The sequence below is a fragment of the Canis lupus genome, chromosome 18 (assembly GCF_003254725.2).
Source record: "Canis lupus dingo isolate Sandy chromosome 18, ASM325472v2, whole genome shotgun sequence".
NCBI lineage: Eukaryota > Metazoa > Chordata > Mammalia > Carnivora > Canidae > Canis > Canis lupus.
The window spans coordinates 51,000,843-51,016,814 of record NC_064260.1 but is presented as its reverse complement, the minus strand read 5'-3'; the positions used below and the strand labels follow the sequence as shown (position 1 = coordinate 51,016,814).

General features: G+C 46.0%; 1 protein-coding gene across 2 annotated transcripts in view; it reads left to right on the top strand.

Moving 5' to 3' along the window:
• LOC112659442 (phosphofurin acidic cluster sorting protein 1) overlaps nucleotides 1–15,972 on the top strand; it is a 161,451-nt gene that overhangs the window by 118,358 nt on the left and 27,121 nt on the right. For both annotated transcript variants that reach the window (XM_049096879.1, XM_025446243.3), the window contains exons 9-19: nucleotides 163–323; nucleotides 691–784; nucleotides 6,667–6,747; nucleotides 8,195–8,310; nucleotides 8,487–8,622; nucleotides 9,860–9,964; nucleotides 10,683–10,789; nucleotides 11,508–11,662; nucleotides 11,799–11,909; nucleotides 12,868–12,970; nucleotides 13,411–13,453. In XM_049096879.1, the coding sequence (XP_048952836.1) occupies nucleotides 163–323; nucleotides 691–784; nucleotides 6,667–6,747; nucleotides 8,195–8,310; nucleotides 8,487–8,622; nucleotides 9,860–9,964; nucleotides 10,683–10,789; nucleotides 11,508–11,662; nucleotides 11,799–11,909; nucleotides 12,868–12,970; nucleotides 13,411–13,453 (1,212 nt within the window). The remainder of the gene's footprint in view (nucleotides 1–162; nucleotides 324–690; nucleotides 785–6,666; nucleotides 6,748–8,194; nucleotides 8,311–8,486; nucleotides 8,623–9,859; nucleotides 9,965–10,682; nucleotides 10,790–11,507; nucleotides 11,663–11,798; nucleotides 11,910–12,867; nucleotides 12,971–13,410; nucleotides 13,454–15,972) is intronic.

Below are 15,972 nucleotides of genomic sequence, written 5' to 3'. Positions count from 1 at the left end.
ACCAAGATCACCCCAATGAGTGTGAAGTTATGGCCTATCTCTTAAGGAGGATTAACTAGTTAAGGAGGCCAGTTGGTACCTGTCTAGGAGGAAAGAGTTGCACATCTACCATAGTTGTTAATAGAGGTAACCCCAAACTCAAAGATTTTTTTTCCCCTACAGGTGGGTTTTGGGCTGGAACATGTATCCCGAGAGCAGATACGAGAAGTGGAAGAGGACTTGGATGAACTGTATGATAGTCTGGAAATGTATAATCCCAGCGACAGTGGCCCTGAAATGGAGGAGACAGAGAGCATCCTTAGCACTCCAAAGCCCAAGCTCAAGTGAGGGCCAAACCTGCTCTACCAAATTTACTCCCTGCATCTCTCCTTTCTAAGCCAAACCAATCTCCTAGACCCCTTCCCCTACTTCCCCTCCATCATCAAGGTGTCTTGGCTCCTCACCCTTGTTGAACCTCCAGCTGTCTGGATAAAGATCACTGTTTTTGCCTCTAGCTGACAAAAGTCCTGATAGTCTGGAGTCCTATGGTCCAGGTCCTGCTTGTCCACCCTCTGCTGTGCCCTTCCTCAGTGGGCATCCTTCACGCCCGGGTTGTCAATCTATCTTGAACACCATCACTACCCAGCTCTCCATGAGCTGCTGCTCTGAGCCCTGGTGGCCACTGACCCTGGCTGTGCTTCTTCGCTGCAGGCCCTTCTTTGAGGGGATGTCGCAGTCCAGCTCACAGACGGAGATTGGCAGCCTCAACAGCAAGGGCAGCCTCGGCAAAGACACCACCAGCCCTGTGAGCAAGACCAATGGCTATGGGGGTCGGGTAGAGGGACCAGGGAACTGTTGGGGCTTAACCCTCTGGGCACTCTGCTCTTGGCTCATCTTGTGACCTCAGAAGAGCAGTCTCATCTTGTTTCAACTTTGGGTATCCTAATCAAAGTCCTAGCTGGGAGCTTAGTTCTCCTTATGGGCATTGCTGTGGCTATTTGGATATTCTTTTTTGGTCAGTTCCTGCCATGACTTGGAGCTTTCCCCCTCAGAATGCATAGTACTTCAAATTTCTCCTTCATCGTCTGTCACATGGTAGCTGGGAGTGTGGCATCCTGCAATTCTGCTTTCCAGGTAGAGAAAGAACAACAAGGAGCAGGAAGCCCACAGGGTCTGTTCAGAGACACTACCTAGTCTTTATTCATAGAGGGGGACAGTGCCCTCAAAGAATTAGGAATTTAGCAGGCAGGTTTCCATTTTGCCTGGTGATCAAGAGGAAAGAGTTGTCTCCTGTAGGACCACAAGAGCGCAACATGATCCTGGGTGATGCTCTGTCCCTGCTTGGGAAGGCTCTCCCTCGCAGTGGATCAGCTGTTAGAGCCTGGGCAGATGCTGCATCTACGTCAGACCCTGCGAAGCTATTCTTCCCCTCATTTACAACTAAAGGGAAGATGTGCATGATTTTAGTGTTTTAGTGTTTATAGTTTACTGTTTCAAGCCCAGAAACTGAATCCTTTAAGTCCTCGTGTTCTTTACACTCTAACAAAGGGCATACAAAACTGACCTTGCAAATAGGTATTAATTGTGAGGAAATGATACGTGAAGCATGTGAGGCACTCCATCCCCTGAAAAGCACTGTGTCTGCACATGGGCGGCCCCCTGTCCCAGGCAGGTGTCTGCAGACTCTGGTAGCTCATGGGTCGGCTCATGGGCTGCCTTACTGCTCGCTGCCACCAGGTGGGGCTGCCTCCCACCTTATCCCCCTTCCTGGTTTTATTTATTTATTTTTTTTATTTTTTATTTTTTTTAAAGATTTTATTTATTTATTCATGAGAGACACAGAGAGAGAGGCAGAGACACAGGCAGAGGGAGAAGCAGGCTCCATGCACCGGGAGCCCGACGTGGGATTTGATCCCAGGTCTCCAGGATCACGCCCTGGGCCAAAGGCAGGCGCTAAACCGCTGCGCCACCCAGGGATCCCTCCTGGTTTTATTTATTTATTTATTTATTAGATTTTATTTATTTATTCATGAGAGACACACAGAGGCAGAGACATAGGCAGAGGGAGAAGCAGGCTCTATATGGGGAGCCCAATGTGGGACTCGATCCTCGGACTCCAGGATCAGGCCCTGAGCCAAAGGCAGACGCCCAACCACTGAGCTACCCAGGCATCCCCCTCTTCCTGGTTTTAAAGTGCACACACAGTGAGGGACGCCTGGGTGGCTCAGTGGTTGAACGTCTGCCTTTGACTCAGGGCGTGATCTCAAAATCCCGGGATTGAGTCCCACATCAGGCTTCCTGCATGGAGCCTGCTTCTCCCTCTGCCTGTGTCTCTGCCTCTGTCTGTAACTCTCATGAATAAATAAATAAAATCTTTTTAAAAATAAAGTGCACAGTGAGCACTGTCTGGCCCTAGGACAGAGGCAGCAGGTGGTATTAGTGAGGAAATGTGGGATAGAAAACTGCAGGGACATCTGGGTGGCTCAGTGGTTGGGTGCCTACCTTAGGCTCAGGTCATGATCCCGGGATCCAGGATTGAGTCCCGCATCAGGCTCCCTGCGAGGAGCCTGCTTCTCCCTCTGCCTATGTCTCTGCTTCTCTCTCTCAGTCTGTGTCTCTCATGAATAAATAAATAAATCTTAAGAAAAAGAAAAGAAAACTGTGGTCCACGAGCAGAATCCCTCCAACAGAGAAGCCTCTGACATGCTACTTGTAGACCCTGCAGTCTGATCCAGACCTGAGGCCTCACCCTACTGTTTATGTGGCTTGCAGCTGTTCTTTCTCAAAGGGCTGCTTGCTGAATGGCCCTGCTGAATTGTCAGTGTCCACGTGGACAGATCATTGACCACTACAGCTAGATTCCTTCTTAAATATAAATATAAGGGATGACTCTTCTAGAGAGCAACCTGGGACCTGGATGAAGGAGAAATATATTTCATAGTGTCCTAGGAATGCAGAACGAGGAGTATTGTAATAAAATGCAGTTAAATTATTAATATATAATGAATGCTCAGTAAAGGCTAGGGATCATTGTTATTAAAGTGATACAGTGTTTTATACTAATGAAGGTATTTCTGGGTTGACAGAACGGGTCTGTAAGTTCTACTTTAGTCTCAGTTACATGGCTAACATGATTTAGAGGGGAAAACCACCAAAGCTCTGAGCCTCAAGTGCCTTAGAGTTGGCATAGCAGCCCAGTTAGCTCAAAAATCAATTGAGTATCAGTCTTTACAATATGATGGCATAAGGGTCCCTGTCCACACATAACATTCATTTGAGGCAAGACGGGACTGGGCCGAGAGCATGTTCTCTGGAGTCAGACTTCTTTTTTTTTTTTTTTAAGATTTTATTTATTTATTCATGAGAGACACAGAGAGAGAGAGAGGCAGAGACCTAAGCAGAGAGTAGCAGGCTCCACACAGGGAGCCCGATGCGGGACTCGATCCCGGGACCCCAGGATCACATCCTGGGCTGAAGGCAGGCGCTCAACCGCTGAGCCACCCAGGCATCCCCTGGAGTCAACTTCTGAGTTTGAATCTTGACTCCATCATTTCACTGACTGAGTGATCTGGGGCAGTTGCCAGGCCTTCATTTCCTTATCTATAAAGTACCTATAAAAAGCACATGCCTTGTAAGGCAGTGTGAAGATACAATGAGAGAATGCAAGTCAGTCCTCTAGTGTGGTGCTTGATGGATAGATGGATTGATTTATTACATGGAAAGCATGCAGTGAACGGAAGCTGCTATTGCTCTTCTCATTATAGTCTGTTAAAACCCTTTCAGTTCTGGTCTCCTGAAATTGCTAGAATCTAGATGTCTTTTTAGTGAGTCCTTCAAATCCTGGTTCTGTTGGCTAGATTTCAAACTTGCCTAGCTGATTCTCTGTGATATTTCTATTTTGAAGAGCCCCATATGTCTTGATGTGGATGTGGAACTTTGGAATCCTTTAGTATGAAAGGCACTTCGGGAACTACAAAGCGAGGCTATGCTTTTACACAGAGAACTTCCAAATATGTTAGGGAAAAAATACTAAGATTGTGCATATGTAGGCAGGTGTGCACATGCTATCCAATTTTTATTCTCTCTCTCTCTCTCTGTCTGTCTCTCTCTCTGATTTCTTAGTGTTGTTATTTATTTTTCTTAATCTTTTTTCCCCAAATTTCAGAGGATTCAGTTTATCACTGGAATCAGAAGGAATTTCTGCTGATACAAATTATTACAGCTGTTGGGGCATCTGGTTGGCTCAGTTGGTTAAGCTTTCAGCTGAGGTCATGATCTCAGAGTCAGAAGATTGAGCCCCCAATGGAGCTCCACACTCAGGGCATAGTCTGCTTGGAATTCTCTCCCTCCCTCTCTGCCCATGCTTGTTCAAGTATGCTCTCTCTCTCTCTTTTTCTCTGTCAAATAATTTTTAAAAATTATTAGCATTGTTGAGTTTTCCCAAGACTGAGCACATAGTAGCAAGATAATTTAGTTTTCCAAGTTGATAGCAATAGGCTTTGACAATGCTTCAGTTAGGGAGGTCAAGAGATAAAGCCCTTCAGCCAAGACTGCCTGCTGCTAAAAGTTGTTCCATTGCACAATAAATAATGGTGTTACAGACTACAGACTTCATAAAAATGATAGCCTAAAATACTACCCCACTCTGCTCCCCCTCGCCCGCATAGGGGCACTTTCCCTTCCTCCTGCAGCATCACCCCATGGGCAGAGTAGAGTGCTTTAGACTGCTAGCATCTGCCTCCAGTACTACACAATTAGACACAGCTACTGCACAGCTGGTGTTCTGGGGTGAGAGAAGCCCTTCGTATTTGTAGAAATAGAAATTGGAGAATTGGGAGTTTGCTTCTAATGGGATTGTTTGGAACATCTGGTAGAGTCAGTAAATAGCCAGCAGCTTCCCTCTAACCCCAATCCAAGTGAAAGTTGTTGCAACTTTACCATGGAAACAGTTCTGTCACAGGACTTGACAACAGGACATACTACTTTAAAACCCTCCAACAAAATAGTGTTATTACCCAATTCATTCTCTCAAGTCTGTTTAATTCATTTGTCATACTGAGATCCAAAATTGAGTGAAATCATCTTCAGTCTTTTTTAACGATTTATTTATTTATTTGAGAGAGAGAGAAAAAGCATGGCTCTGTGTGGAGGTAGGGTGGAATGGAGGGAGGGAAAGACTCTCAGGCAGACTCCTCACTGAGTACAGAGCTTGACACAGGGCTCTAATAAAATAAAAATTAAAAAAAAATGACACAGGGCTCGATGCAGGACTCCATTTCACAACTCTGAGATCATGACCTCATGACTCTGAAAACATGCATGATCTGAGCCAAAATCAAGAGTCGGAGCTTAACTTACTGAGCCACCGATGTGCCCCCATCTTCAGTCTTAGATCTGACTGAGACTTTCCCACAATTCTGGACTCTGTTAACATTGGTTATTCATATAGATAATGTGAAATGAACTAGCTATGTAATCTGAGGTAAACCATCTCAAGATCTGGAGTCATAAGGTCTGGATAAAGTATGTTGGTTTAATCTTGTAGATGGTTTAGGGCAGTGGTTTTCTACCAGGGGTGATTTTTGCCTCCTTCCCAAGGAATATTTGGCACTGGCAATGACTAGAGACATTTTAATTATCACACCTGGCAGGGGCAGTGCTGCTGCTGGCATCTAATGCATAGAGGCCAGGGATGCTGTTTAACATCCTGCTGTGCACAGGACACATCTCCCACAACAAAGAAGGATCTGGCCCAAAATGTCAACAGGGCTAAGGTGAAAAAACCATGGTGTAGAATATGACAGAGGGCCTACTTTTGTTTTGCTTGTTCATGAATTTGCCAAGTGATCCCTTGTACTTATAAGCCCAGTGCTTCTCAGTACTACTTAATTTACTCAAAGGAAGGACATTGAGTGATTAGGAAGAAGTAGGATATCTTTGATCTTTCCTGACTCCCTGGTCTCCAAATAGATTCACCAAAGCTAATACCTTCCCTACATCTAAGACCCACAACCCTCAAATTCCCCTGACTTTGACATTGACATCTGCACAGCCAGAAACAATATTAGCAAAACCGAAAAATCTAGCTCTATGTATCGGTATTTACAAAGTAAATTTTTAATGTTTATAAGAAATACTAGTAAGAGTTGGAAACAGATTAATTCACACTTCAATGGCCTAGCATTGGGTATCTTTTTGCTTAGTATATTCATTTGTTTTGAGGGTTTTGTAGACATTTCTACCAAGCAAGATAGATTTGGCTATCACGTATGTCCTTAGTCTCAAAGTCAAAGATTCTCCCTTCTTCTTAGCAACTTCTGACAAGCAGAAGAGGCCCCAAATGTCCATCCTGGGTAAGGGTGTTTACTGCATCCAGAGTCAGAGACCTTGTGGATCCCATATAAAGCTGTCTAAACTTTGAGCTTCTCTTACCTGTAACATCTTGTGAGAGTCAGAACTGCTGGGTTCTGCATCTCACTGTGTTACAGATTTAACAATTACAGAAATAACTGACCCTTGTGGTACTTGGTTTTCACAAAAACATGCTCTTTATAAGATGAAAATTCCAAAGATTTTATGAGGTCTTCAAACTAAGTGGAAGTATTTTAAGCTTCTTAGGGACCTAGAAAACCAGTTAGAATGGTAGTTATTTGGATTGGTGATGACTAATTATTATAATTTTTGCAGATGGAATTGGCTGCTCTAGAAAAAGTCAAATCTGCTTGGATTAAAAATCAAGATGACAGCTTGACTGAAACAGATACTCTGGTATGTGCCGCTCAGTCCCTTGTCTAACATAGTTTTTGTGCCTTTAGAAAAAAAGCCAAAAGACCTTCAGGACCACCCTGGGAATTTTGCTTACATCTGTAGACTTGTGAATGTCCTGTGTTCTCTTTTCTCCTGGAATCCTTACCCATGAAATGTAACCTACCCTGAAGACCAGATCATTCCCCAAATTAGCAAACCAGAAATTTCCCCATTCTGTTCTTTAATTAGATCTGATTAAATGCTAATTTAGATAACTTCTCACTATCTGTCACCCTTATTTACTTCTGAGAGATGATAACCAGCATCTTCCCCTGAAAAACCATTCCTTCCTCCAATGTGGCTCCTAGAATGAGCAGGCAGCCTACATGTTAAATTTCTAAGTGATTATTGGTCAAGTCCTTCCGCTAAGATTGTGGAGCTGCCCAGGAGGGCAGGCCAAGCCCTAAAGAAATGGAATGAATTGCCTGAGGTGCCAAATTTAGACATTGACTCCTCACACATTTCCTGGGCAGCTCTAGTACTGAGCAATGAAGATGCAAAGGTGAGAACGCCATGGTCTCTGCCGTCAAGATGCCTCTCTGCAGGAGGAAAGCCAATCTGTGCACACCTGGTGCAGAGGCTCTGTGAAGGCCCAGTGAAGGACAGTGATTCTGACTGGAGGGGGACGTCTAAACTGGGCCTCTCAGAATATATTATTGGAGGTTAGCCATGGGTGGGATGGAGCAGAGAACCTTAACCACATACCATCTGGGGATGTACAATGCATTAGCCTCAAGTGAGACCTGGTGGTTGAATGGAGTCCAAGAAAGAATGATTTCAGACTTATGTTTTCTATAATAAATAATGCTACATTAAAGATCTGGTATATAACCATACGTTAGGCTTGATACAAGGTTAATTTAAAACTTGCTGTCCAAAAAATAAATAAATAAATAAATAAATAAATAAATAAATAAATAAAACTTGCTTTCCATTTGCACGTTATAGTTCACCAGCAATCTGAAAACCCAGCTTCCACTCTTGCCCAACTTTGGTTCATACTGCACAGAGGTCATTTCAAAATGAAATTCCAATCATGTCACTTCCTGATTAAAATTCTCCTTCCTACCTAAAGAGTCCAGATCATCAATCCAGGTTTGTGTGTTGACACATAGCTCATAAATGCAGAGGACAGATAGAATAGCAAGAGACAGTACCCAGCACAGTAGGTATACTCAGTTAAGTTAAACTTGTGCCCAGCACAGTGGGTATACTCAGTTAAATTAAACTTTCCACAATGTGGAAATCTTCCACATTGGGTAAGCTGCAGAACCATGTGCTTCTGAGGAAAAGAGAGCAAGTGACTGACTTTCTCTGTGATGGTGATGGGCCCCTTCAGGACCCATGAGGCTCCTAGGTGGTCATTGACAGGGAAGTAACCCTTGCTGTTTCCTTTCCTCCATGGCAGGAAATCACTGACCAGGACATGTTTGGAGATGTGAGCACAAGTCTGGTTGTGCCAGAGAAGGTCAAAACTCCCATGAAGTCCAGTAAAACGGATCTCCAAGGTTCTGCTTCTCCCAGGTACTCAAGATTGGAAGAAAATTCTAAAACATGGGGTAGAATTAAAGAACCCAAGCAGATAGTGTGAGGCTGTGACCATATTTAGCAGAGGCTTGTGGCCTATGAAAGAGTGAGACTAGCAATGGCCTTGGGGTCACAGGGGCTACTTAACTACCTCCTTTCCACATCTCTGGCAGCAAAATGGATGGGGTGCACACACCCCGACAGAAGAGGAGCACGCCCCTGAAGGAGCGGCAGCTCTCCAAGCCCCTGAGTGAGAGAACCAACAGCTCTGACAGTGAGCGGTCCCCCGACTTGGGCCACAGCACACAGGTACCCCATTGCCCCTCAAGGTAGGGACCCTCTGAACATCCCTAGACCTTGACTTCTGTTTGGTCATCTTCCTTGGGCAGTTAGGCAGAGAGGAAAGGAGGAATGGTTTGAAGTGTGTCTTGAAGACAGATCTAAATCAGAGAAGTCTAACGTGTTATTACTACTAGCGTGGAATTCGCTTTGGTGCTGATCTTTAGGGAGCAGAGGAGGGAGTGAGAAACAGCAGCATTGTTACAGCCTGCCATCAGCCCCAAGTGGCATTTCCACACCTTGTTTGTTCTGCCTCCATCAGACATCAGTCTGGAGATTGTGCGGTGAATCAGTTGTTCTAGAGGACAGCAACCATCAACATCTCATTGAACATCATTCACCTGGGCTCAGATACCTTAAGCTCTACTGTGGGCCAGTGATTGTGATTTCAAGCTGGGAAATCAATACTATTAAAATATTTTGATTGAAAGACCTAATAGAAAAAAAAAAGAAAAGAAAAAGAAAGAAAGACCTAAGAGTAGGCTGGAGAAGCAGATGAAACCGGACCTCAGGAATTATGTTTTTCTGGAGGCCAGTGAATGTACTGGGGGCTTGGAGAAGGAACCTTTCTAAACTGACATACCTCACACAACTACTCTTCCTCTAGAATTAAGAGGAAGCCTGTTCATTTACCTGATAAATAATACCATCAAGAAGAAAGTTTGTGTCAGCGTAGCTTCCTGAGTTTGACGCTCTTACATAGCTGAAAATGAACTGGAGACCAGAATAGCCTGTGCCTGGGGCGAGGTGTCGTCCTTCTTGCTAATCACTGTTCCTAAAGCACCTTTTGTTCCGTGCGACAGTGGGGCTCCCCACACAGCACTCACTGCTGTACTCCTTGGTTCTCTCCCCACTGCCCTCATTTTCATTTCTGTGAGCACCTGCTAACTGCTACCTCCCCCCTCCTCTCCTGGTTCTTCATGCTGTCTCACTACCCTTCAAGGATACTGACTACCTTTCTAGTTTCATCTCCCCTCCCTTTGTCAGGACAACTGCTGTGCCTTTGTTCCTGGTGTCTGCGTGTGTTCTCTAAGGACTCTCTGCTTACTCTTTATCCTCCTTTCCATTTTGCTCTGGCCAGTGGGATACTGGATCTCCTCCAGAAATTCCTAGTATTTGTTTTCTCTGAATACCCCTGCTCCAGAGATTCTCTAACCTACCCTCAAGCTCCCTGGGGGCTGTCTGACAGGCACTTCTGTCCTTGCAGATTCCAAGAAAGGTGGTATATGACCAACTGAATCAGATCCTTGTATCAGATGCAGCCCTCCCAGAAAATGTCATCCTTGTCAACACTGCTGACTGGCAGGGCCAGGTAAAGCATTAAAGATGGCAGGGCTGGGGAGAAGAGGTTCTGGGGAGCAAGAGGCAGGACATGGAGAAATAGGAAAATGATCCCCATGTCTCAGCCCCTCTTCCCTGAACTCAGCCCATAACTCTGGGCTCCTGTCCCACTTCTGTCACTCTCTAGCCTGTGGGACCTCATGTCACTAACTTTCTGTACCTCAGTTTCCTCATCTGTGGAAAAGCAACTGATCCTACCTTCCTTCCAGGGTGATTATGTGTGGTTTTCCTGTCAGCATAACAGAATAAAGGTATCTTAAGAGGTACGGAGTGCTATAAAATGCCAGAGGTGGCCACCCCTAGTTGCCATGAAGGCAATTCAGAAGAGGCAGAGCCAGTCCCCTCTGGCTCCTAGTGACCGCTGTCCATCCAGTTAGATCCTGGTGCTAGAATCCCTCTTTCCTAGCAGCCCTGCCATCTGGAACACATGCTGCAGAGACAGCATTAGAATCTAAAGATTCCTTAGCCTTCCCACATTTCCTGGTTAGTATATCTGCAGGGGGCTAGCCCCACCTTCTCCTCGCTGGCAGCCAGAAACCTGACCTCCTTTGCCCAGCTTTGGTCTGGAAGACAGAGGACAGGGCCTTGCAACTCTAGCCGGGCCTTACTCTCCTGATGCCTGTGGAGGAGCTGCGTCCCTGCTGCGTGGCCTCACCTGTGTCCTTGCCCTTTCCTTCCCTGCCCCCCAGTACGTGGCAGAGCTGCTCCAGGACCAACGGAAGCCTGTTGTGTGTACCTGCTCCACCGTAGAGGTCCAGGCCGTGCTGTCTGCCCTACTCACCCGTATCCAGCGCTAGTAAGGGCTCTACTTATCTCCTGCCCTTTGGGATTCCCTCTGACCTCATTCTCCTGCCCTGACTTCTAAGCAATGACAGGACTGCCTGGCCTCATCAGACCAAAAATCCTCAGTCACTGTGTGGTTGGGCAGCAGCAGGCCATGATGTTCTGATGTCCCTGCTGGCCCCTAGAGGTCAGGGTGTGAAAATGTCATTTTCCTGCTCTCCCTGCCTCCCTACCTGGACTCCTTAACCTGCTGCATCTTCTTCTTAAACCCAGGATGAAGAAGATCAAGGAGAGAGAACCAGGGTTTTACATTTTATTCTCACCCTTCTATCTGTGCCATGCTGCTTGGCATCCAGAGTAGATCTTTCTCTCCCCAGAACCTCCCCCAGATGGACTGGGAGGCCCTGCCAATGGGAATGAGAACTTTGGGCCTTCCAGGCATCTGGGCTCATGCTCACTGCTGGGCCCTGGCAGCACTGCCAAATTGTCTCCCCTTAGCCTAAGCTAATTCTTCCTTGTAGATAATTACATGCCTTATTTGATTCTGGATTTCTCTCCTAATTGCAAAAGCACCATAGTTTGTTGCCTCTCTGTGTATTATTTTGTTTATTGGCTTATTTTTTTCCCTGTGGGTTGTTGAGAGCAAATAAAGTCAGAGCTTGGGGCCTTCTCTGAGCAAGGACACTGGTGAACCTCCTGGATGTAGTTACGACTCTTCCCTTGCTTCCCAGCTGCAACTGCAACTCCTCCATGCCAAGGCCGGTGAAGGTGGCAGCAGTGGGAGGCCAGAGTTACCTGAGCTCCATCCTTCGGTTCTTTGTCAAGTCGTTGGCAAGCAAGACCTCTGACTGGCTTGGCTACATGCGCTTTCTCATCATTCCCCTCGGTAAAGATGGGGCAGTTTTCATTCCTGAAGCAGCATGTTGGGGCTGGACCCTAGAAAGGGACAGTTAGGGAGATCAAAGCCCAGGCCGTTATTCTGCCCCTTAACTAGTTCACCATCTCTGGTTTCCATCCCTCAGGTTCTCACCCTGTGGCCAAATACTTGGGCTCAGTCGACAGTAGATATGGCAGTACCTTCCTGGATTCTGGCTGGAGAGATCTCTTCAGTCGCTCGGAGCCCCCAGTGTCAGGTAATAGCCCTGTGCAAGGAATTGAGGCAAGATGCTGCCTGGTGCATGGAGAGCCAGTCTTGGCCAGAGGAGAAGGCCAGAAGAGCATACTTCTTTTCCTCCCTATGGTTCTACCACTCCCAATCCCTTTGCATGTTTATTTTTTTATTTATTTATTTTTGGTAAGTATTTATTAGGAGGAAGCCCACTATATGTAGCCCTTCCTCACTCTGGCTGTTTTTAGTCTCTGCTGTTTGCTCTGCTCCTAAACATCTAGGAATGAGGAAGGGCTTGAGGAGGTGGTGAAGAAAACATTTCTAGGTGTAGAAATCAAATATAAGAAGCAGAGAATAGGGATCCCTGGGTGGCGCAGCGGTTTGGCGCCTGCCTTTGGCCCAGGGCGCGATCCTGGAGACCCGGGATCGAATCCCACATCAGGCTCCCGGTGCATGGAGCCTGCTTCTCCCTCTGCCTGTGTCTCTGCCTCTCTCTCTCTCTCTCTGTGACTATCATAAATAAATAAAAATTTAAAAAATAAATAAATAAATAAAAGAAGCAGAGAATAGTTACTAAGCAATCTGTTGATAAGCAGATAACACTGTGCAGACCATATCTTTGCTCTGAAATACAGAGTAAAAGTGGCAGGGCTTAGAGTGAGCTTGAGCTCTACAAGGCTGAGGAGTAGTAAATGCATCACTAGACCTTGAAGGAAGTAATGGGCAGAGATTGGTGGAATGGAGGGCTTCCTCTAGGTTATGAGATTGGTTTGAGCAAAATAGATGCAGGAGTATGATTAGCCCAGAAAAGAGCTGAACTTTGAGGAACTGCAGAGATTGGAAACCAGAGGATCTTTAGAACCCTTTCTCTGCCACAACTCCCAGGGTCTTCTGATGGGTCTCAACAAAAGGGGTCTCTTTAAGAGGGTTTTCGGGTTTGCCTGCTGAAGTAAATTGGTAGTTATCTCTTGTCTTTTCTGCAGAGCAACTGGACGTGGTAGGGCGAGTCATGCAGTATGTCAATGGCGCAGGTGTGACACACCAGCTACCTGTGGCTGAAGCCATGCTGACCTGCAGACATAAGTTGTAAGTTTAACTTCAGGGGATTTCTTGAAAATAGGGTGAGTGGGCTAGATAAATCTTGAGTTTTCTTTGCTCTTCCCTATTTTCCTTCCCCCCACCCATTTCCCTTCATAGGCACCCAAGAGAAAATGAAGGACAGAGACAGAATTTTTACTGCCTCCCCTCCTTGTCCTAGACCTCCCCACCCAAATTGATATGCCCTTAGTATATAAGAAGTCCATCCTAGAGACTGAAATTCACGTTGATGTAGTATGCAGAATGGTGTCTTTTGCTTCCATCTGTGGCTCTTCATGGCTTCATGGCTTCATGGCATTCTGAGACATGATGGAAAGTGTGGTGTCTGGACTCTCTTGAAGCCACAATAAAATATGAAAAGCTTGTATCCCCAGCTCTCCATGCAGTATTACCCACTAACTGTAAGGCTTTCCTTTCTCTCCCAACAGCCCTGATGAAGACTCCTATCAGAAGTTTATCCCCTTCATTGGTGTAAGTTCTGTCTCCTCATTCCTTTGTACCCCACCCATTCTCCTGGCCTTGCTGTCCCTCCCCACATGCACACACACACACACACAAGATTCATCTAGACAGTGGTTCTCATCCAGAAGTGATTTTTGCCCCCAGGGGACATCTGGCAATGTCTGTAGACATTTTTGGTTGTCACAGCTGGAAGTTGGGGTTCTACTGGCATCTAGTGGTTAAAGACCAGGGATGCTGCTAAACTTCCTGCAGTGCACAGGACTGCACCTACAACAGATTGATCTGGCCCTAATGTCAGTTGTGCCCAGGTCAAGAAACCCTGGGCTGGGATATGCACTGAGCTGTTCCTTTTAGTGTCCTCCTTTCCTGAATCATGGACTATCCTCAGATCATCACTGGTATCTTGTATCTTTTACACCAAGCCCTGAACCACTGCCTCGGCCTAGGGAGTGATGTCCAGAGCACAGCTTCTACAGGCTCTAGGAAAAAGAAAGCTGCCTCAGAAATGAAAGAATATGGGGCAGCCCGGGTGGCTCAGCGGTTTAGCGCCACCTTCAGCCCAGGGTGTGGTCCTGGAGACCCAGGATCAAGTCCCACATTGAGCTCCCTGCATGGATCCCTCTGCCTGTGCTTCTGCCTCTCTCTCTCTCTCTCTCTCTCTAGATAGATAGATAGATAGATAGATATAGATATATATAGATATAGATATATAGATATAGCTGTCTCTCGTGAATAAATAAATAAAATCTTTTAAAAAAGGAAATGAAATAATAATCATCTCTTCAGATGATATTCTGAAGAGAAGTCCAAGAAGTAGTTATTTCTGTCTTTGGGGTCAGATGTACCACTGAAAAGAAGGTCCCTTCTTTCCCCTCTTATTTAATCAAAGGAGAATCTCTAGATGAGTTAGTTTTGAAAACAAAATGGAAACCTTTTGGATATCTCTGATGTCCGATGGTAGTAGCCTTTCATTTGGCAGTAGCTGGGCAGAGACCAATCAAGAGAGGGACCCCAGAGATGACAATGCTGACACCCTATGGGGCCAAAGCACACCACAAAAGCATGACTGAAAATTCAGATTTCCATGTACGAGACAGTTGAATTTCCCTTCCAAATCAGCTTGTATCTTTTCCTGTGATCTCCTAGCTTTGGTCAGGGCGGCATATGCAGACAGAGAGCCTATTCTGTGCTCAGCCCAGGTTCTGTATGTCTTGAGTGATCGTAAGAGATCCCTGAGCGTGGAGAATTTCAGTTACCCCTTCTTGTGCCTTGCTAAAGCTTCCTGTCTGAATGGTCCACTCAGTCCCTGTTAGCTACTGGGGCTACTCCCATAGCCATGTTGAATGAAGGCTATAAACTATGGCCTGTAGCCTAGGCTGATGATTTGATTTCCATCTTCATGGGGCTGTGGGTTGCTGCCCACTCTGACCTCACAGAAAAGAGAGAAATATAAAAAAATTTTTTAATTGAAACAAAGGAATTGACAGCCTCATAATAATGCCAGGGGAACAAGGAGAATTATATCCAGGAAGTTGAGAGTATTGTTGTGTTATTTTCTGGGAACTAAAATAAGGATGCATAGAGAATTTGGGACAGACTTCAGTGAATAGCAGCACTGTATTCTGAGCAACCTTGAGGGGACCGTCTGCATGTGATCTCCACTCCCCACCAGTCCCCGGGGCCCAGCTTCCATGACCTCTCAGCACTTCCTAGCCCCTCTGCCAGGTAATAGGCCCTGGGCCTGCTACTTCCCCAGAATTCACCTGTCGTCTCAAACCAAAGCTGTGACATTCAGTCTCTATCTAGCTGTGCATGTTGCTGGCCGCTGGAGGGCCCCCTCTATCCTTCCCCGAATTCTCCATGAGAAATTTAAAATTCTTTGGGAATTTTAATCAGTATAACTTCCTTGAGGTAGGGAAGGGGCAGGGGTGCCTGCGATCACCTTCTTATCCATATTCTCCCAGATTCCAGCAAGTCTAGAAAGGAGGAACCTGGTATCAGCACTTCAGCACGCTCCCTTGCTTGGTGTCACAGGCATTCAGAGAGCACCTCCCCCGCAACATGCTGCCTTACCAAGCTTTCTCACAGTGGCTCTTCACTTCTCTGACATGGGAAGATGGCCTCCTACCCATGTGGTCTTAGAAGAAACATGATCAGAACACTGAAATGGTTCCTGCCTTCAGGGTGGCTTTGCCCTTCCCAGAGGTGAACCATGAGGTCTCATGTGCCCAAACCTCATTGTTTAGAACTGGGCTTAATTTTTACATATCTTGGGGCAGCCCCTGTGGCCCAGCAGTTTAGCGCTGCCTTCAGCCCTGCCTTCAGCCTGGGGTGTGATCCTGGAGATCTGGGATCGAGTCCCACCTCGGGCTCCTGCATGGAGTCTGCTTCTTCCTCTACCTGTGTCTCTGCCTCTCTCTCTCTCTCTCTGTCTCTCTCTCTCTCTGTGTCTGTCATGAATAAATGAATAAAATCTTTAAACTTTTTGTTTTTTTTTTTACATATCTTGGGATGCCTGGGTTGGCTCA